The sequence below is a fragment of the Papilio xuthus genome, unplaced genomic scaffold (genome assembly GCF_000836235.2).
Source record: "Papilio xuthus unplaced genomic scaffold, Pxut_1.1 DF827714.1, whole genome shotgun sequence".
In the NCBI taxonomy this organism is placed as follows: domain Eukaryota; kingdom Metazoa; phylum Arthropoda; class Insecta; order Lepidoptera; family Papilionidae; genus Papilio; species Papilio xuthus.
Genome location: NW_013530935.1, coordinates 4,127,575 through 4,149,607, shown reverse-complemented (window position 1 = coordinate 4,149,607; position 22,033 = coordinate 4,127,575). Strand labels below are relative to the sequence as shown.

The window sequence follows — 22,033 nt, the reverse complement described above, 5'->3', positions numbered from 1 at the left end:
TACAATAGGGCAAAAGGCGAAAAATGTTTAAATACAACTTTAAAATAAATAAAATTTTCGCAAAACGTTTGTTTCATTTAGTTCCTATTTGACGCGTGTTGTATTAACAAGTGAAACATACGATTTTTTAGTTATAAATTTTTATTTTTATTTTCAGCAACCAACGTAACAAGCTTGCGACTCCATCAACACATTTTCTGGACAACTTGCAATGTCTCGTGGCGCGTTTACATTATCCTGCAAAACATAATGTAACACAAATGTTACAAAAATGGAAATCCAAAGTTGTACGGCTAAAGGTCATTAAGATACTTCTCTTATTGTATGTTTAGAACTGGAAGCTTACACTGTTAATGTAATCACTAGCTGTCGCCCGCGACTCCGCGCGTAATTAAAAAAGACTTACTTAGCAGGCTATGTGTTTTTACAGACTATGTTCTACATCTGTGCCAAATTTCAGCGAGTGCCAGGCACGTGTTCTGGAGATACCTCATACAAACATCCATCCGAACATTCGCATTTATATATAATATTAGTAAAATTAAAATACTGAAACTGGCTGTTTCTAAGTTTTAAAAAACATCCTTTTGTACTTACAGAATATTTGCTGTGAGCATCCATCCTTGATCGAGTTCGTATTTGGGTGCCAAAGCCACAGATGCCTTCATCAGGGACGCATGGTGACCATTCGTACCAATCACTAAACGTACAATGGTCTTCATTTGTATGCAGCTTGGATTCCAGTACCATTGGTTCTTCTACCACATCCCTGGACAAGAAATAGTTTTATTTGAGTAAGTTAAAAAGATTATAGCTCTACGGTCACTGTAGATTTAGTTTGAGTAATCAATACTTATTTACTACATTTGGAGATTCAATTTGAAAGAATATGTTTTCTTAAGTATATCGGGAAAAACGCCATCTATATTAAGAAAATTAAATTACCAAAAGGTCTTGACCATACTTACGACTCTTGTTCGTTTTGTACATCTTCAGTTTGCGGCTCTGGAAAATAAACGCTTAAATATTTTATTCTACAATATTTTCAAACCATAACCAAATGTTATTAGAATATGCTTTGTCGACTCTGGATTAACGTAAAGAATAACTTTAAAAGGTAAATAATCTTAAATGTAAACCAAATTTATCTTAGAGCTAGGTAATCCTAAATTTGGTTTTAATAATAAAATGATGATGTAAAATCTAAATTAATCGTCTAATATTAACTTTGTAATAAAAACATTCGTACCTTGCCTTTCGTCGTTACAATTTCGGCCTTTTATCGGGTCAACGGACAGCCTTTTGAGGTGTAGGTAGGCGAAGGGCTTCAAATCGTTCAAGTTCATCTGATAGAAGGGCGACTCGCTGTTAAAAGACCCTATTTCCACTCTGTCAATGTTGTCTGTCGGGTTTGTTACCGATTTTGGCGACTGTAAAAACATTCATATATTTTCTTTGTTCTTGTGAAAATATGGCAAACATCTTAGATCATAAATATTATATTTTTATTTATAGTTACTTGTAAATTGTAAATTCAACGATTATACACATTTAGTATTTTTCAACCTAAATTGTTATAAGAACTAGTAGTATAAAAAAATGATATTTATTGGTTTTAATTTACTCGGTTTAAAATATCGATTCGTAATTTCAATATTCATACTACTACCGCCATCTAGTGAACACCAACATAACTAAAATACTGCTTTATATTTGCTTATTAATACCTCGTAAGATACACCATCCATGGTACCCGCATCCCATGGATAGAGTGGCATTTTATATTCCTTTAGCCATCCATTGCGAGTGCAGAGCTCGAACCTTGAAGCGCCTAGGAACCAATCCGGCGAAGGCTTGATGGCTACAACCACTGAGAACATGTGATGTATGCTATCCGCTCTGAACAACGCGTAGGATGGCTCAAACATTTCTGGATGATGTCGTCTCTTCCCTCTGATAAGAGTTCTTGTACCACCAGTTGCTGACATCTGCAAAATATACCTTATATACAAACAAACAATAACTCACGCTCTTAACCCATTGTAGGCAGAGATCATAGACTTACTTTTCCGCGGTATAATCTGAAAAAACTATTTCCTTACTTTTATTAAAAACTAGCTGTCGCCCGTGACTCCGTCCGCGTGGAATGCAAAAAACTTAATTAGTTCCCGGCAATAATTCGATTTTTTCTTACCTTTTAAACCTTTCCTAAACCTCCATGAACATGTCAAGACCAAGCTAAGATAAATCCGTTCACCCGTTCTCGAGTTTTAGCGAGACTAACGAACAACAATTGATTTTTATATATGTAGATATTTTCATAAAAGGGTAAAGCTTTTTTTTTAAATATCATATTAAAAAAATTGACAATTATTTATATTTAAATTTAAACACTGCAAATAAATGTATCAAAAAAGCATATTTCCACAAATACACGATTATAGTTTGTAAAGAAAATTTTGGAATGAATATTTTATTCATGAGAACAGAATCGCAATTCATTTGGAAACTTTTGTGAGAACGTTCTACGAACGAAATGAACTGGACTTTACTTTGTATGAAGTTCAAATCAGGATTCGCAATAAAGTTGCATTTTGTGCGTTTATTTGCGTATATTGTAAGTTCACAAGAAACTGTAAATGAACTCTAACTCAATGGACTAGGGATGAGATTTGAATGTAAAATGTGATCACATCGAGGTGTCGTATTGAGCTATTGATTTCGTGCACTGCACTGCATGCTCCTCTCAATTAGATAGTCAGAACAATATGAGAACTCACTCAAACTATATTGTTTTCTGTTAGGTACCATAAAGTGACAAGATCCAGAAATATACTTTCAGTCTTATATAACAAGCTCTGCCATACACGGACCGAAGTTTGGTGCTGTTAAAAAGTAACAGGGACTGACTGAATAAGGTACTGACTGCCAATAGCTTAAAGTATTCCGTATCGAAATGTAGCATTCCATGTATTGCAGCCCTTAGTTTTCATATACACTGTATGTTGTTCTCTTATACTTACATTATTAATAATATCTCGTTCAATGATAGTGATATTAGCGTCTTCAGCCAGTAATTTAAGTCCAGCACTGGCAGGCGTGCCTAACTGCCACAGAGTATAGTCATAGCCGTGTGAAGCGCCAACCATGTGGCTGTAACCGTTCTCATCCGGCTTGCTTGGGTAGTAACGAGGATGGGTTAACCTTGACCAGTGACCTTTGAACACGATCTAAGGAAAATCAATTACACATATTGCGCTTTGAATGTCTTTTGCACATAAATATTGATGGATTGAAATGAAAATGTTTTTTTTTGTTTTCAATCATGTCTTTCTCTATTCTGGCATGTTCTACAAATAAAACTGAAAGACTATATAGTAGGTAGTCTTTTGAGTCGATTGCTTTTTCTCAACTTAAAAAAAATAATCGATTTGTTTCGTAAATTGTATGTGTTTTTCTTGATGAATGGCCTAATGATAACTTTATTAAGTCACTTAACACCAATTAAACTATTTTACTTGCATCTTTCTATCAATAGAAGTAGTTCTACCTACTTCGTATCTTGCTTCACTGTTTAGTTCACAGTTCTCGACGGGGGGATGTGGGGCGCTGTCTAACGGTCTTCTCGTATCTTTCTTCAGTAAAATTGTTAAATCATCATCAGTGTACCACGTCTCTTGGTTCTCAGCGACGGTTGCGCGGAGTCTTACTATTTGTTTCGGACTGTTTTTAGGTGACACCCAATGTATCTAAAAGTTATTGTAGTTCTTGTGGTACTGTGAAGTTAATTTCGGTCGTAGCAGAGTTAAAATATTGTGTCAATGAACAACACAAAAAAAAATCAAATTTGGCCTTTTAACGTAAGGGTAGTTCGGACGTTTACCTTCCGAGTAATTTAAATAAACTCCACTTTTTGTAATAGATACTTCCTCCTCTATTGCCTTTAAAAATCAGGGAAAAGAATGTTTTTAAACTAGTATTTCCGCAATAGATATCGACAATTAGCGTAACTATTGCACGTTACATACCTCTACATTTTCCTTATCAAAGTTATCAGCGCTTTCGACAGAGTTAAAACATTTCTCACTGTATCTCGACTGTGGATTATCAGCGAGTGTTTTCAGACTACCGACATCTACCGGCACTTGCTCGTATTCATTAATGCTGTTGTCCACATCAGGATCCTCCACTGTTATCATGAACCAACGGAATGGACGTGTTTTGTTTGTTGTTTTGAGTATTACTAAAATTAAAATTCGTAAATTCAGCAATAGATATAGATTAATATGTAATGTCAGTTTTCATTAGAAGTTTTCTTTACCCAAACACATGTTAGGAATAAGTGACAAAATATTTTATGATAACTATATCCGCAGTTGAAACTCACAACTAATATTTGTATTTCTCTGGTTCATTTTCATCCCACCAAAACCATATTTCGTTGTTTTTAAAATTAAATTGATTGTCTTTAAAACCAAGAATTGTTTCTGTTTATTTTTTTTACGTAGACGAAGAGAAGGATAGAAATAGTGTTATTCAATTTAAAAATGCGTGAATATTATGGGATTATTCGATTCAAAGCAAAGCGTAGCAGGTCATGTGAAAAACTGTGATATATCACGTTTGAGGAGTAGGCGTAGTTTAAGGGGTTGTCTAGCAGCTCTTTAAAAATATCCGCAAGAAAAAACGATGACTACTAATCCGTTTACTTTAATTTCACGCACACAATTTCTTTTTTGTCCTTAAAATTTTAATTACAGTGACGCCTGTCAAAATTAAATAGCAATAAAATATAAAATTATATTAAGTGTACTAATACCCAAAGGAAGTAATAAATAAAATTCAAAAATACTTACACACCTAACCTCAAGTGGCTTATTCCGGTGCATTCTTCAAATGCTTAGATTACGCGACTATAAACCTACTGTTTTAAATTAACATATGAAAGTCCGAGGCTAAAGTAATATGTTGTTTAATGTGTAAAAATTACAATGGGAAAAATTAGTTACTGCACAACAAAAAAATACTTACATACATACGTTTGATCTGGCAAATAAACATCTTGCATGTCATTGTCTTTCCTTTCAACGGACAGTTTGAACAGGCCCTTATTTTCACTAGGCTCTTCCGCGGTCGCTTGCGGTGGTGTTTGGTCACATTTCACCAGTTTACCTATGACCTGTGTTGTGTTCAATAACACTAATAGTACGCAACTGTAACATACAATTCTGTGTTATTTTGACAAAGTAGAAAACAGTTTTGCAGCTTATCAATTAACAGTAGTTATTTTCGTCTAGATATTTCTACTTTTATATAATGTGTATGCTGTTCGGTTAAATTCAATATATTACACATTTTTAATAATTATTTTTTAAAAAGCCCACCTTATTGCTTAAAGCAATTATAGTAGGGTGTATTGCATCTCAGACTTATTGTATTGGAAAAAAAAACAGTTTCTTGGGATAAACAAGCTATCTAAAAAGTCATTATTGAGTACAAAACATTTTAGAGCGTCATATAATTAGCAAAAACAAGTAACTTTCTTACAAGGAAATGCCTGTGAATGTTCGCGCTAAAATCTGAGAAGTACAAGTTTTGATTAGTTCGGAGAGTACGCTTCATTTCGTTTGTTTGCTAAAGGGGTCATTGGTGTATAGTACCCGGGACTGAAGTTGGCACGTCGGGTCTAAGAGTACTCTTGTTCTCCGTGTGCCAACCCAAATTCCCCATAAGGTAGGGTGTCATTAGATTTCTCCGACACTAAAAAACACCTTCATTAAACAGAGGCGGCTTTAAGGCGTATACTATGCTTGTTTTTCTTCTCTGTATAAAAAAATCTCCCACTTACACCAAATTATTTTTAGGCTATAAAGGAGACAATGTCATAAAACATCTCTAGTTGTACACGAGCACTATATTGCTCCGCGACCTAATTCCGCTCTAGTGTTGCTAAAAGTCACTTAAAAATGTTTTGTATTGTGCACTCAACAAAATATATTTATCACTTCCACTATATTTTTTACGAAGGTAACCATTAAGTGGAGGCATCGATAATAATACCGTCGTATACTAAAAAAAACAACATGGAAACAACAACAATGGAAACTCTTCCTTATGGAGAACTTAGTAAAAAAAAAATTATAATCACCAAAAATCACCACCATCTCAAGAACGGCTGCATGGATCTTGCTGAAATTTAGCATAGATGTAGAACGTAGCCTAGAATAACACATGGGCTACTAATTAAGATTTTTTCTAATTCCGCGCGTACGGAGTCTCGGGCGTCAGCTAGTGGTACGCGATCGTATGAGCCAATATCAAGTTGAAAGATTACAAAGAAACTCTTTTCTTCATTTGATACAACTGCGCTGGCCCGGAGTACAGACATAATTAGAGCGTAAGGCGACCGTACCCTACTCTTAAGATTTCTCTATTAATGATAAAGCCCTCACTAATTATTACGACCTGATTTTTTTAACGTGAAATCCAAAACTCTTAATCTGCCGGTATATTTACGGAAAGTTATTTTAAATTCACTGCTTTAAGCCTTATAATTAAAAAACAGACAGGTTAAAAATCTCCTGAAATAAGTTTGAAGTATTTAAGAAATTCAATAGGTATAAAAAAGTGAGCCTTGTTATGCCAAGAAGTATTTATTAGTAACTATAAAAATATAACTATTGAAATATATAATTTAAGCACCTTCGTGTTGTAACAAATTTTAGTACACTTAATTAAATTTAAGGTCACCGTAGTATCTGACCTGTTACTATTTTAAATTTTGTATTTTTAAGAACATTGACTTAGGTTAACTACATTTTAATATCGTTACTTAATTAAGTACATTTTAATTGCACTTTCAGATTAAAGTAAATTGCTAGATCTTTTATATTTAACAACCATTTTTGACCTCAGATTTCGGGATCAGCAATTAGAATTAAAACGTTCATTCTAAGCGTTTTATTACAATCAGTCAAAAGACAAAAATATAAATATTTAACGGCAGCCATATAATAAATTGCTAATTAAATTTCGAACGAAATAAAAAAACAAAAAATTAAAACAACATGTCATAAAGTCACATTACATCATTCGAAATTCAAAAAACTTAATGATCCCTTGCAATTTTAAAATCATTACCATAAACAAAACAACTCTATACGTACGTTAACCAAAATATTGACGTTTGCATCTTCTTTTCCCGTCAACTGATAACGAAACGTCAGTTACACTCAATTCCCACAGAGTAGAAAATTACAAAACTTAGTCCATAACGGGAAAATATTCCTTTTTAAAATCCAAATATATCGAAATAAATTCAATATGAAGCAATCTTGTTGGTTATCGCGGCGTCAACTAAACGCGGTCTACTCAAAATAAACCAAACGGCGCGGTTGTCTGGCATTATGCCAGGATAGAGGCGCCATATTGACATTTTGTGGCGGGAAGACCAAGACTAAATTATAAAACTAAAGTTGTAGCATATTGTTTCTTAGTTAGAAATTCAATGCAACTAGTCGCGCAGTAAGTTATATTTCTAATTCAATTCTTTTGTTATTTTATTAAACACAACTTTGCCCTTAATAAAGAGGGGTTGGCAGAGACCACGAACTTCCATTTGACGCCATTCCGCCATTCTTCATTAAACCATTTTATTTTAACACATAAAAGTAAAATATGCCGCAAATTGACGTAGTCCTCTTTTCTAGCCACTTCTTAAAAAAACAATTCCCGCCCCCAATCCATAGAGGTGCTTACATACCAATGTCAAAAAGCGTGGTAAACTTGATTGTAACTGCCCGTTCACACTAAAAGTGCTACTATATTCTTTATGAGGCAAGTGGTTTGCTGAATTAATTTTAAGGTTATTGTAACATGGGCCCTTAGTACAATAAATTTAAATTTTATAAATTACCGTAGACATGTGGAATGGAACTTTTAAATATTAAATAACACATATAAACAAAATAAGTTGAGATAGTGGTGTGTCCGTGTAAAGTATGCAGTTGGTATTCTCCTGAGGTCGGGCGCCTCTTGCACTTTATGCTTTTGAATTCTAACCTCTTTAAGTAGAAAAGCCAATGCGCATTCTCGGTTCAACAGATAAAGCATTCCTTTCAGAATACTAAACAACTGATTTTTGTACCTTTACGTTTGTTTCTACTGATAAATAAAAGTTTGCATATAGCAATTATTACCTCCAGCTTCATCAAGGAACGACTATAAATTGATTAAATCTACATCAACATAAAACTTCTCTTTCAGATTATTTGCCTTAATCGGCCGACTTGTCCTGACTCGACCGGCTTAAGCTCTTCATTGTCTGTGGTAAGTCGTATTATAAACGATTAAATTAATATTGTTTTTTATTATCACTTGTTCATACGAAAAACATTAGTTGTATGCCACATTTTTAGCCGACTTCTTAAAGTTATCAATTCGTCTGTATTTTTTTTTTACTTTTAATAGTTGAAAGTACAACACAACGCGTTTAAATAAGGTCAACTATTTATTATTTAAGTAACCTCCTTTAATATAATCCTGCACTACTAACTTATTAACATTTAATAAGCTAAAGAAAAGGATGTTTTAATAAGATATATACAAGTCACGACTGTCCCTGGCACAAAAGGACTGGCATAACTCATTAAAAATGTCTTTAAGACGCGTCGTTTCATTTGTAGAACGACTAAGCGTCGCTATCCCGTCATTAGCGTGGATTTGTTCTACATCGCTTTGCATTTAACTTTTCTGTTCCTTTAATACATAAGTATATGACTAGAATAATAAAAAACACACAAATTAACCTCGACTAACTCTGACAGTGGTCAAAATAGTCCATTCTAATCATCGTTACTGGCATATTGGACTGGAATAATCTAAACCAGGCGTTACAAGTTTTGAGCGTGCGCGATTCTGCGTTTGGTTCTTGTTGGACTGTGCTTCGCCTATGAACAGTATTTTCGGAACAAAAGGGATTTGCATCGTACTGAATCGTGCTCGGCTCTTCGAGCGGAGACCCACCTTAAGGTACCAACATCAAGAACTCACACTTTTAGATTTCTAAAAAAGAAAATATGTAAGAATACAAAAGTAGTAGTAAGCTGAAGTGGCAGCCAAATACATAAATCTAGTATACCGTAAAATATGCAAAAAAAGCTATGAATTATATTTTCTATACATCTTCCTTTATGGTCAAAAAATATTCTAAATATTATTATATTTGCATATTTTTACGTCTTTTCTATTAATTACTTCTATTCATTTAGGTATATAGTGTTCAAAGTATATAAATTCTATATACACCGAGATATGTAATTGAAAAGTTTTTACTATAGTTCTAAGAATACAACGCGTACAGAATAACTACAAAGGTAAATAAGAAAATATTATAAAGTTTATTATTACTTGAAAATATCCACATGACCTCTATTTACAAATGTAAAAAGTTTGTAAATTATTCAAATCTCTGAAGTTACTTAAACTTTTCTTATTGACAGTGCGATTCGAAAGCTCCCTTGAGGTGTGACCTAAACTTTTGAAGGTGAAATGAATGCCGCCTAAGAAATAAAACGACCGTGTGGTACAAAGATTAAATAGGCATTTTTTCTTTAGTAAATAAAACACTGACCTTTTATAGAAAATGTTTTATATTTGAATCTTTTATTAAACATTTTTGAATATAAAAATGGAAACATCAATGATTTTTCAGTTGCATTTCGATTTTAAATATTATTTCTAACTTCTATTTTTCCACACGACATATAGTTGTTGTGGTGTCTATATTTTTTATGGGAGTTTTCGTCAAAAAAATTGTAAAATAAAAACCTTCTTGGTGTTCTCTATGGTTTTGTGGTAGTTCAAATTTACTTTTGTTGTTATATCGAAAAAGATTTAAAAAATAAGACATCGAAGGTTCTATTTATTAAACAATATTAATATTAGTTATACAATTTTAATAGTTGATTAGAAAAGAAAAATATCTCATATATGTTTCTTAAGACATTTGGCCGTGGCCGGAAGATTGAAAACGTAACTCTAAAAAGGGTTGAAAAGATGACCTTACCTTGACTTGCTTAGTAAGATAAAACTTCAGCTGAGCGAGAACATATGAAGATGACATGTTTACTGTAACAATTGACGCTAAGGTTAGGTTTCCACCGTAGAGACACTTGCATACAACATAGTGACATCCCTTTGAGCTTTAGACTGCTTTTCTATGTTAGTTTAGGTTTACAAAATCAAAAAGCACTATCCAAAAAAAAAATAAGTCTTATTTTTAAATATTAAATTTTAGATGAATCGCTTGTTATTTTAATAAAATAGTGAATTTCATATTATTTGATTCTTGCATACAGCGTCAGCCTTTTATGAAAAGCATTCCTCGCATTCTGAATTCAGTGTCCGTAGTAGCAAGCTAACGGACTTAACCGCATGAGTGTGGCAAAATAAAACGCCCCGTATTTACCTTTCAATAGAATAATATTTATATTCATAATTCAAATTTGACTGAAAAGTAAAAAAAAAAAACAAAAAAAATATTTAGTTAACGTAAATACAAGATATAATACTAATAATAGAGAGACCGTCAGGCGTTTCGCTAGATTTTTTATATAAACGGTCAGCGGGAATCTTAATAAGACGAGGTCACTGAACCCATGGAAATACGAAACAAAAAAAGAGAGTGTGATTACACTGCAGATACATTTGTACAATAGCATAAGCAGTTTTGGCGAAACATATAAACAAAAAGAACTTGTTATAACCACGTTGACAAACATAATATCAATCATCGGAGGTCAAAGGATTAAAACACGTTTTCACTAAACAGCATTTAACTGTAGAGCTTTAGATGTTTTTTGGAGTAATAAGTGTATGTTTTGGTGGATGTATTTTATTAGAAGTGCAATTAAGCTTAGTCAGGGAAGTGTTATTCATTAACAGTCAAGGTGTATGTAGGCAGACTTAGCGCGAACTGTTCCAATACGAAACGTGACCCATCATAATAATGCGGTATTCAAAGGTGTGTGCACTTAATTAATATTTCAGTGGCGAGGCTTACAGTCTGTTGTTTGTTGTTTTATGTTTACATTATTAATACATAGTCATTTTTACCCAACTAACAAGAGGGTAACGTATCGCGCGTTTGTTATTTTATTTAGTATGAATCATAGTTTATATATCTATGTTCCCGACTGATAGCAGATGTGCGTTGCAGGTCTGTATGTGTCGCGTGAACGGTGACTTAGGAAAGCAGTGACAATGGCAAAAGGGGACCTATCACGAATATTTGTGACAGTCGCCATCCTATTGTCATCCCTATCGCCACTATCGGCCGTAAAGTACACCTAACCAAAACTCATATTAATTTTCACATACGATGACGATACGATAGATCGATTTTATGGACGAAAGCGAAGTACGTTACTCTGATTTAGAGTGACTTACTTTGTATATGGGTAATGTAGCATTCGTTGTGCTATATTTGGCTCGTTCACGTACCGACACGTGTTGCCGGCTCAAAGGTCTGACATCGACTGACGTCCCCTCTCTCCGGCATGTACTTATGGCGTGTACGCTCGAGACAAACAACACCACGTTTATGCATACACTACATCCCTTCGTTTTTTTAATATATTTAATCTTGCTAAGTATAGGTACTTGTATTCTAAAACTATCAATTAATGGAATACAAGTATACATGAAATTCAATATCCTTAGTTTCTCTACACTTCTACATGTATATCCATTTTGTAAGTTTAATAAACTTAGATTCAATAACAATTTTCTATAAATTCAATTAATAATTATTTTCACAACAACTGCATAGATATTTGTTACCATCTTATACTTATCTTCCATGTTTCCATTATTTCTTCCTTCTATATGCTCCACTTCCTTCCATTCGTTATTTAGAACGCGCCAGTGTCCCTCAATTCTTTTTAAATAAACTTATTTTCGTCTTGAGATTTGTCACGTTAAAATATTCCGAACTTCAATATCGCCATCAATACCTGTCTCTAAGGTATGGGAAGCAGGATTTTAATTGACGCTTACTTTGTTATCTTTGTGTAAATTATTAATGTCGAAGCCAAATATTTTGCTAAAAAGTAATGTTTAATAATTTACAGTACTTAAAAGTACTTAACAGTTTGAATGTATCCTAGGCGTGATAATTTACGCTAGTAGTAACAATAAAATTTTACTCTCTACTATGAATGTTATGAGTGCATCTCTACAGTGGTAGACACAGTACTAGTTGGTTGAAACACCAAAAGCTGTAACTGATTGTGTGACCATTTAGCTTGTTTACTTTTTAATTTTCAAATGTAACTGTGCCCACGACTTCGCTCGTACGAAATACTGACTTGGATAGCATTTCAATCACTTAATATTATTAAGTTTTATACTGAAACATATTAAACCCACAAAATACTCGCACAAACTTCACATATTCCAATACATCAAAATCAGTCCATGACAATGGTCCCAGGCTCCTGTCCATCAATGTACCAAACCTCATCCAAATTGGCCCAGCAGTTCCCGCTTGAAAGGAGGTCAGATAGACAGACAGACAGATGAAGCCACCCTCGCATCAATAAGAATGTTCTGTCCCTATATCATGGAATAGTCAATGATAATTTTCTTTTTCTAATACATAACCTGAAAATGACTAACTTACTATGTTAACAATTTAATGTTTCTTCTTCTTCAAAGATGTTACATTTTCTATTGAATGAAGGTTTCAAAAGTCAAGACTTATACCTTTTTTATTTTTAATTACCAAATTTATTTCCCAGCTTATTTGAGATCTTTCAACCCACAACACAAAGTCACTAACGGTATTTAATTATGTTGAACTTTATTTTTAACTTGATGGACAATATTTAAATGCCACTATAAAGTTATCAATTTATCAGATGTTCAACTATATCTATATGTAACAATGAATTGCTACTGACTACTCTGAACATAGTAAAAGTCTTTTCCAATATACTCGTAACATTAATAAACATAAAGAGACAAACTCTTTGTCCCTTCTTTTCACAGGTCAGCAAATGAACTTGTCATTGCCGTTTATTTTCTAATGTTATTTACAATCAAATAGGTAGCTATTTCTGTATGAAAATAGTTAAGTTTTTTGTAGAACTAAGGGATAGCATTTTATTCCACAATCGTTTCAGTTATTCAGCTTATAATAATCCAAATGGAATGCCATTTAAAAGTAAAATTATATATTATGTCAACAAGATCTCTTTGATTTTAAACACACTTTTAGGCGGTGTGCTAAAGTCGTTTAAATAAATCGATAGTGCGATTTTGGTTCAATATTTCATAAATCGGTGTTTCGACTAAATTGAGTTTAAAACCGTTAAAACTTAATTCAAGTTGACTCACCAATTTTTTGCGGGTTATTGATAACAAAATCCAGCTTCAACAAACTGTGCGAGAAGTATGATATAGACCCGACTGCGACTAGTGTGTCCTCAGCGAGGAGTTGCCTAAACAGCGACTTTTACAATGAATTCCTCCATGACTTGGTCCAATAATTATGCTATAAATAAAGCTATTTCAGAAAGAAAACATTAACCTTTATTTATTCTATTTTACGGCAACTGTAGCATGTCATTATCAAAGAAAAACACTTTTCCGCTCTTATTTTACCAAATTAGAGCAATAAAATCAATTTCAGATGTATTTTAAATACAGAGTCATCTATCGCCGGAAGCGGAACTACTTATCTGTTTCACAATTATTGAATCGAAATTCGTTTAGTGCACAGTACATCACGAGATTTGAACTTACATATACTCGTAGTTAATAGTATCTCTGGAAACTTCACCAATCCAGCATTAGCCACGGATTCGTTAATAAAGCCAATTATGATGACTTTAGTAACTGGCAATATAATATTAGAAATTGCGTTATACATATTGTAAATATTCATAACAAAACGTGACTAATAGTCAATCACATTTTATATCATTTTGTACTACGTATTTTGTAGTAAGGTGCTTATAACAGGGTTAAAAGAATTACTTCTCAAAAAGACAAAAGGAATAGTCACTTACTTGAAAACAATATCGTACAATGTACATAATATAGTCGCCATTGATTTGACTTAAAATTACTTTACTTTTTTACAAAAATCTAAAATGTATTCAGCTAGCTTAGATTTAAATTGATTAAATGAACTTACATTTATAAAGATGACAGTAACAACTTATAAAGCTGTACTCCTTCGTATGTTATACACATATCTCTTTCCACTCACTTTCGGCACAACAATTAACTTGCTCGCCGAGTGCTGCGTTTATAAATCTGTAACTTTACAAGCGACATGTTATTGATGATTTGTTTTGTTGATGATTTTTCTAATTATAAAACATGTACTGTAGGCATATAGTTGATTAATAGTCATTATTTTGATTTTATTGTAGATAATGTATTTCCTCTCACCTTAATTTAGTTACCTCTCACCTTAATTTAGTTAACAGTTTGCCTCACAGAAATTTTAGCTTTAAACTTCTTACCACTCGTAATATCAATTTATCGATTAGGGTTTCAATCTTCTTAATTTATGTACTTGACAACTTTTCAGGCTGTAAATGAACTTATCGATTTAACGATTAGATGATCTAACCATTTTAATGGTCAGCTGTGCTGCTTTCATGTCTGTAAGACATGACTGATCTAACCAATTTAATGGTCCGCTATGCAGCTTTCATGTTTGCAAGACATGAATCATCTAACCAATTTAATGGTCAGCCGTAGTGATTTTATACTTGTAACACTTCAATGATCTAACCAATTTAATGGTCAGCCGTGGTTCTTTTATATCTGCAAGACATCAATGATCTAACCAATTTAATGGTCAGCTATGCAGTTTTCATACTTGTAAGACATGAATCATCCAACCAATTTAATGGTCAGCCGTGGTGCTTTTATACCTGTAACAATTCAATGATCTAACCAATTTAATGGTCAGCCGTACTCTGTAGACAAGTGCGAAAGTTCTTCTTCTTTGTCGTTACAGTCTTGTCAGACTGGTGGTGGTCATCAAGTATCAGTGACCCGCTTTACCAGACGCTGCCTTTTTAGTACATTGGGTGGTCCAAGGTATCTTCAGCATTCTTCTCCAGCACCACATCTCGAGCGCGTCTATCTTCTTTTTCTCACTCTTTCGTAGGGTCCACGTTTCGGACGCATAAAGGAATATGGAGAATACAAGCGATCGTACAAGCCGAGTTCTTTTTTTCTTTGCATTCTTTGCAATTTTTCCATCGCTGACACTTTATTGGAGGTGACTGTACCTATGTTATTGAAGTTATGTACACATAAGGTTGACCGAGATTAATATCGCCGAATGCTATTATCCATCTACACACTATTTGTCAACCATAGGTCGAAGACAGTCTTAAAAATGCATTTGATTATTGTTTTTGGTCGAAATCATGACAATATATGTATATGTCGTGGATATACTACCCTCGTAGTAATGTTTATTTTATCATTGTAAATGTTCGATATTTTCTTTTCTTAATCATTATTCATTTCCTGCTTCATCAATAGACCGGAATTAATTTGTCGCTTGCACATGTATTTCGATGTGACATCGTAGTTCACTTTGTAGTTAACAATTTAGACGGACGAGCACAGCAATGAATCTGTTTTTCTGATAGTCAAATATTGTGATCTTATTTCGATATTCAATTGGTTAAGTTTACATTCCGAACCGTTTTTAAAACATTCACGGCTGGGAACAACTTAAGGCCACGTTTTTCAAATAACTATCATATGTAAACAGAGAAGATTGTTGCTATTTTTTGGCAAATCATTACCTACTATTTTTTTTTGTAAGGTAAGGCAAAATAATTTAAACAATACTCTCGTCCATAAATTACTGAAATGTTATTTTTTTTTACACACTGGTCTTCTCTTTCCTTTTTTTTTCAAATACAATTTATTTCCGTACTCACGGTTTTATCCTCGTCGCCAATGTAGCATTCGTTGTGCTATATTTGGCTCGTTCACGTACCGACACGTGTTGCCGGCTCAAAGGTCTGACATCGACTGACGTCCCCTCTCTCCGGCATGTACTTATGGCGTGTACGCTCGAGACAAACAACACCACGTTTATGCATACACTACAGGTAATATAAAAACTAAATATAAATAACTAAAGGTGTATTCTACAAGGAAAGTAAACAGCCGGTAATAAGTTTTGTACAAAATTCTCAAGAGAACCTACTTCTAATATTCTTTTCTCAACTTAATGAAAGTAGACCGCTAACTTAGTTAAGTTCTAACTGAGCCAATTGCATTAGTTCTCGGAATGCTCAAGCGAAAATCCTTTAGGAGGCATTCACTATCAATTTTTAATTATACGTGAAGGAAGTAAACAACATTTGACATTTAACAACGCCATCTCTATTTAACAACATGTCAACTATTTAGACAGCAATCATTTAAACGATTGTGTTTTGACGTTTGTACATGTATGTTGTCTCTGTCTTGTCAAAGAGATTGAAAGGGATGACAATATGTAAAAAACAAGTAACATTTCAATGTAATTTTAGATTAAGATTTAGATGTTTTTAAATGAGATTTTTTAGTATCAAAATAACTGTATAAAAATATTCCTAGAATTGTTTTTTAAAGATTATATCATGTTTTTTACAAGACTTACGACAGTGAAAACCATTACGGAAATATTAATACCAAATTGTCAAGTTAATTACAATGCTGAGTGTTAGCGTATCAGTATAGGTCACACATTAAAGGCAATATCTAAGCACTAATACCTATCTAACTGTGGCATTATCTTGAATACCTTAATTGAAACACGTGACATTAACTGCCACGTTAAGATCGTGTTTAAATTATAACATGTTAACGATACGAATTAAGTATAATTAATGTCAAAATTGATAAACGTGGGTTTCTAAAAATTAATCTCAGTTTAAAATATATTGTCTCTGTTAAACATTTTATCTTTGTTTTGTCGAAGATTATACGTTTTGTATTTTGGTGTCAGAAACTCACGGTAAGTGTTTTTTGTACAAAGAAAGTTATTAGATTAAAATTAACCTAAAGGTGGATAGATTATATATAGTATGTCTGTAGATCAAAATAAACGTCCAAAACACATAAAATATATTATTTTAAACATTTACGTTTGTGTGTTACTTAATTATACATGTACGTACTGATATTTTCTGTTTTTATTTTAATAATTATATTTTCTTTTTGTCTGAGACTTCATATTCCAGACGAGACATCTTATTATGATATATTTTAACATTTTAAATTGTTCTTTCTTTATATTTTTTATTAAACAAAACTTTTTAGGTGCTTAATATGTTTCCATGTTTTGCAAATAGTAGACTAGTTGTAGTACAAAAAAATAGTATGAAGTAAGATAGTTAAATTATCTATATATAAATTACTCGCTCTGACCTGCGGGTCCGTTCGCGCGGAAATAAAGAAAATATTCATAAGTAGCCTATGTGTTATCCCAGACTGTGTTCTACATCTGTGCCAAATTTCTCAGCCGTTCTCGAGATACGAGTACCTTCTAACAAACAACCATCCATTTAAACTTTTGTATTTATAATATTACTAAGATTTTATCTTTTCTTAATTTTACATTCACAGTAACATTAAATTTAATATTAAATAAAATAAAAAAATAATTTCCTTTGCAGTCAGTAGTTTTGCTTCTTGTTACATTCGGATTTAGCTTTACTTAGTTTATTATGGATACACTTGTTGGGGGAACTTACCTGAGCGTTGTCCAACTAAACTTTTTACATGATTGAACTCTTTTAGTTTGGTTTTTTATTGTTTGGAGTTTCCGCGTATTAACTTTGTTTAGGCAGTGACATCACCGTGCTATTTTCCCTACAGAGGGTCGTCAGAGTATGTGTCGTCTTTCGTATATCTATATCAGTATATTAGAATTAATTGCAAATATGGAGATAGTTCTTTGAGTATTTACTAACTTACTCATATAAAATATGAGGATTATTTTATTTAAATGTTACCATGTTTTTTTTTTGGAAGTTTGAAGGTAGCGCCAGTTTAGACATGTTATGCGGAGGGATGATGATGATGTAAGCAAAAAAGTAATGAGATTGAATGTGGATGGCTACAAAGATAGAGGAAGATCAAAAAAAGTATGGAATGACTGTGTGAAAGAGGATACGCGTAGGAAGGGGGTAGTTTCCGATATGACGGCTGATAGAGATGTATGGAGGAGTAGTATATACTGTAACGACCCTCAATAGAGATAAGGGCAGGTTGATGATGATGGTAATATCGTTTTACAGTTCCTTTTATAAATTCACACGAAGGTGTGTCAATTGATATATTGACGTTTCTTCAAAATCTGCATTCATTTTTCAACTCACTTATCGCATTAGTTATGTATAATTTATTTTTTCTTTTGACTTTTACGACTATGCTACAGTTATAAAACTTATAGCTGAATAAAATAGCGTTCCAAGAGTTGTTAGGCGGTAAAGCAAACACTTTACACATATTGAAATGTTAGTTCGATGCTCATAAAGTTTGACTTAGAGTGCATTTCGTAGCCTCTTCAAGTATATTGCAACCGGCATATTAAAAACGCCAGTTATTACCATCTTTAGATATTTTACAGATTTCAGCATCGCTCGATTTATATTCATTTATGAAATTGAATAAAACAAAAATATTACAAAACTAAATAATATTTAATAGTATTTTTAAAGTGAAAACTTACGTCTGGTAATTTTTGTGCGGTCAATAGATGGCACCACTCGTACTCTTGTGTTCTCTTTTAAATATTAAAAATATTTTTTGTATATCAAACATGGGAATAACAGTATGTTTATGTGTGTTTTTGTTGTTACTTTACATCTAAATATAGAAAATAAGATTTCTGCTGCATCTTATAACTCGTGAGTCGGAAGAAAAAATTGTCTTCGGTTAGTAATAGCAAGTGATTTCCTCTGAAGAAAAACACATTTTTTTAAATTATAATGATTAGTATGAAACTATGCTTCGGCAGTAAATTCCAAGATACAGAAAATAATTCTTAGTTAAAATAACAGCAAAGTTTCTTCGGTGCATGCTACATATATGTAAACCCCGATCGATCAATTTATAGATAACTTAATAGAATTCACACTTCAAGTATTCGTACTGAGGCGACATAATCCAAAAACTTGACAAGCAAATTCCTCGTGCATCAACAGTTTCGGACCTCAAGAGATCGTACAAGTTTTAATGGAACAATTTCGAGACAATTTGCCGCCGAATTTCTCATCCGATACTCCCTGCAGCTCGTTATAACTTAAATGGTGTGAGAAAATCTAATGCAACAAACTCTATTCACACTATTTGAGTTTCGAAAACCAATCAAAACCTACAAGTTTTGGCAATAAAGCATATTTAACAATCAATCTGTCTAATCTAAATCTAATCTAATCTAGTCTAGTCTAATCTCATCTCTTCTCGTCACTTTTCATGCTGTCTTATCTCTTCTAATCTCATTATTTTTTATCTTTGTATTCTGTAACATTTACATCTGTTACCACGAAGTTTTGTACTTACGATGTGTGCGTTTCCACTGCTAAAATAAATACATAAATGAATACCCGTATAAAGTATATTGTATTATCCTTTTTTTTCTGAGAGCATGACGAAGACTTAATATCTTGTACAAGTATTTGTGCAATGGAAACTCACAGTTAAAGAAGTAGATTATACGTGTAGTCAGTAGTTACACAATAGTTACTTACCACGGTGTCATCTTGTTATAAAACATTTTACCCTTGCTGTAGCCGACTCTCGAAAGTTCTTTAAAACAACTAAACTGAATTTAAAAGCTTACTGCTATAAAGGTACGTGACTGTGATGTTATTCTCGTGAGAAATGACGAATAGAATAAAAATATTTCAAATCTACACTTCGACTGCGCGAGAAAGTCTTAAAGAAATATTTTTTGTTAAAGCAAACAACCTATTTGTTGAATTATGAATTAAATAAAATTAGTTAGGTATAAGAGCTTATTTCCATCACCTATTTCGGATAATACCGCGCTGCTGGCAACTATGTGGAAATAGGATCATAGTTGAAATGGACACTTAAAGACTTGAATATTGCGTGAGTTAAATATCATTGATCGACATAATCGTACTCATGTATTACAATATGAATAAGTGCAATTTCAAATTGTTTCTTTCCAATGGTGTATGTATATAGTTAAAAAAATTCTAGCGGAACAAAATTTTTTTCAAATATTTTTCGATCTTTTACAAATATTTTTCAGTTTTCAATAGCACTTCCACGGTTCCCGAGTGCGTTCAACAAAATGCTTTTAAACCGTCCAATATATTAGTTGTCAAATACTTGCATTCTAAATGGATTTTACTAGTTCAGAGGGCCTAGCACGTATATTCGCGAGAACACTTTCGTAATGTTATCGACAACATTTCTATTAGAATACCATACAAATTTTGTCGATAATACAAATACGTTCTCGCAACTGTCACGCAAATATTCACGATAACCTATGTACGAAGGTGTTATTATGGAAGCACACCAACATGCACTATGAAGTCCTGGTACTTCCATGTTTATTGTAAGTAAACTTTCCGTGTAAAAACCGAGATTTGTGTAGTGCTACTTATTAAACATTAAAAAATAGTAATTTTAACAGCGAAGTAATTAGTTAACAAATGGTAAAAAACACGAATTCACTTTCAAAATGTTTTTACTATATAAATCATAAAAATAAAACCAAGAGTTTTTGTTAATATGTAATATGTTTCCGCATTGTTTCTTAAAACAAATGGTTTCGTAACAACAAAATTTGCAAGAGCTACGTTAGCTGCGCGTCAACACAACACTAACTGATTTCCCCCGGGCCCGCGTGCTTTACATTTTAATGTTGTTTCGCGAAATTAAAATAGGATATTCGTTTAAAACAATACGCTCCCAGCTTCCATTCAGCCGACTAGTACACGTTTAGCCAGCACTTTAACAACGATTAGTAGCATAGCTTTCATTTTTTTAATTTACGAAAAATTGTTCACTACCATACAAGTCATTTTCATACAGCTTTTTTATGTCAATACTAGCTTTGGCCCGCGACTACACCCGCACAGAATTAAAAAAAAACTTAATTAGCAGTCTACGTGTTCTTACAGGCTACGTCTATTCCAAATTTCAACGTGATCCATGAAGCCATTCTGTTGATACCTTCAAACAAACATCCATCCATCCACACATTCGCATTTATAATATTAGTAAGATTTGTAAACCTTCATTCATCTTAGTAAAACAATTATTATGCAAAAAGTTTAAAGTAATCAAAAGAAATTATTCGCCATACTAACACCCGTTTGTTCATTTGCTCTTCCCAAAAAAATCCTTTCGAATTTCTCATTCAGCACTATTATTAAAAACACAGTACAACGACTGTTGTTCGAAAACAACGTACTAATTGATTAACAACTGACTATACGACACGATAATTTCAAGCCGACTGCGCTTGTTTTTTGCAATGTTTAATTTTCCGACGTTTATTTAACAGAGTTTCCAATGCGGAAATATCTGTATGAAAACATTATTATACATTTCATTCTCTATTTAAATAAAAAAGTTTGGAAACTCAGTGTTTGATTCATGTTTAACTTTATTAGTACACATAATGAAATTGGTTGAAAATGGCGGCATAAGACGTTATTTACTAACGTCAACGCTAGATGGCGTTGGCGAAGTCATGTTCATAATACTTTTGCCAAAACAAAATTGCTTACTTGGTAAACACATATACTCAAATTGGTATTAGACATGTGAAATAAATCTAATATAATCACTGTTTAGTTGTGGTACTTTAGGTCTGCAATCTATTAAAATTGATACTATATTTTTATTATAGATAAAGCCGAAGAACGTTGGAAAAACGTGAAGAAAAAAGATTGAAAGAAACATGGGCGTGCTGACGTGAGTTGATTTTTTGTTTTGTAGTTTTTAATTAACT

The 22,033-nt window shown here is 32.8% G+C and overlaps 1 protein-coding gene across 1 annotated transcript; it reads right to left on the bottom strand.

The window, feature by feature from the left end:
- Positions 1–153: 153 nt before the first annotated feature.
- LOC106116515 (spondin-2) lies at positions 154–5,622 on the bottom strand. The gene is made up of 10 exons (XM_013310385.1): positions 5,558–5,622; positions 5,032–5,213; positions 4,029–4,243; positions 3,555–3,749; positions 3,024–3,230; positions 1,728–1,988; positions 1,250–1,430; positions 969–1,005; positions 598–769; positions 154–237 (listed from the first exon to the last, which is right to left on the bottom strand). Exons 1-10 carry the CDS (start codon positions 5,620–5,622, stop codon positions 154–156), a joined length of 1,599 nt encoding a protein of 532 aa, XP_013165839.1.
- Positions 5,623–22,033: the final 16,411 nt, after the last annotated feature.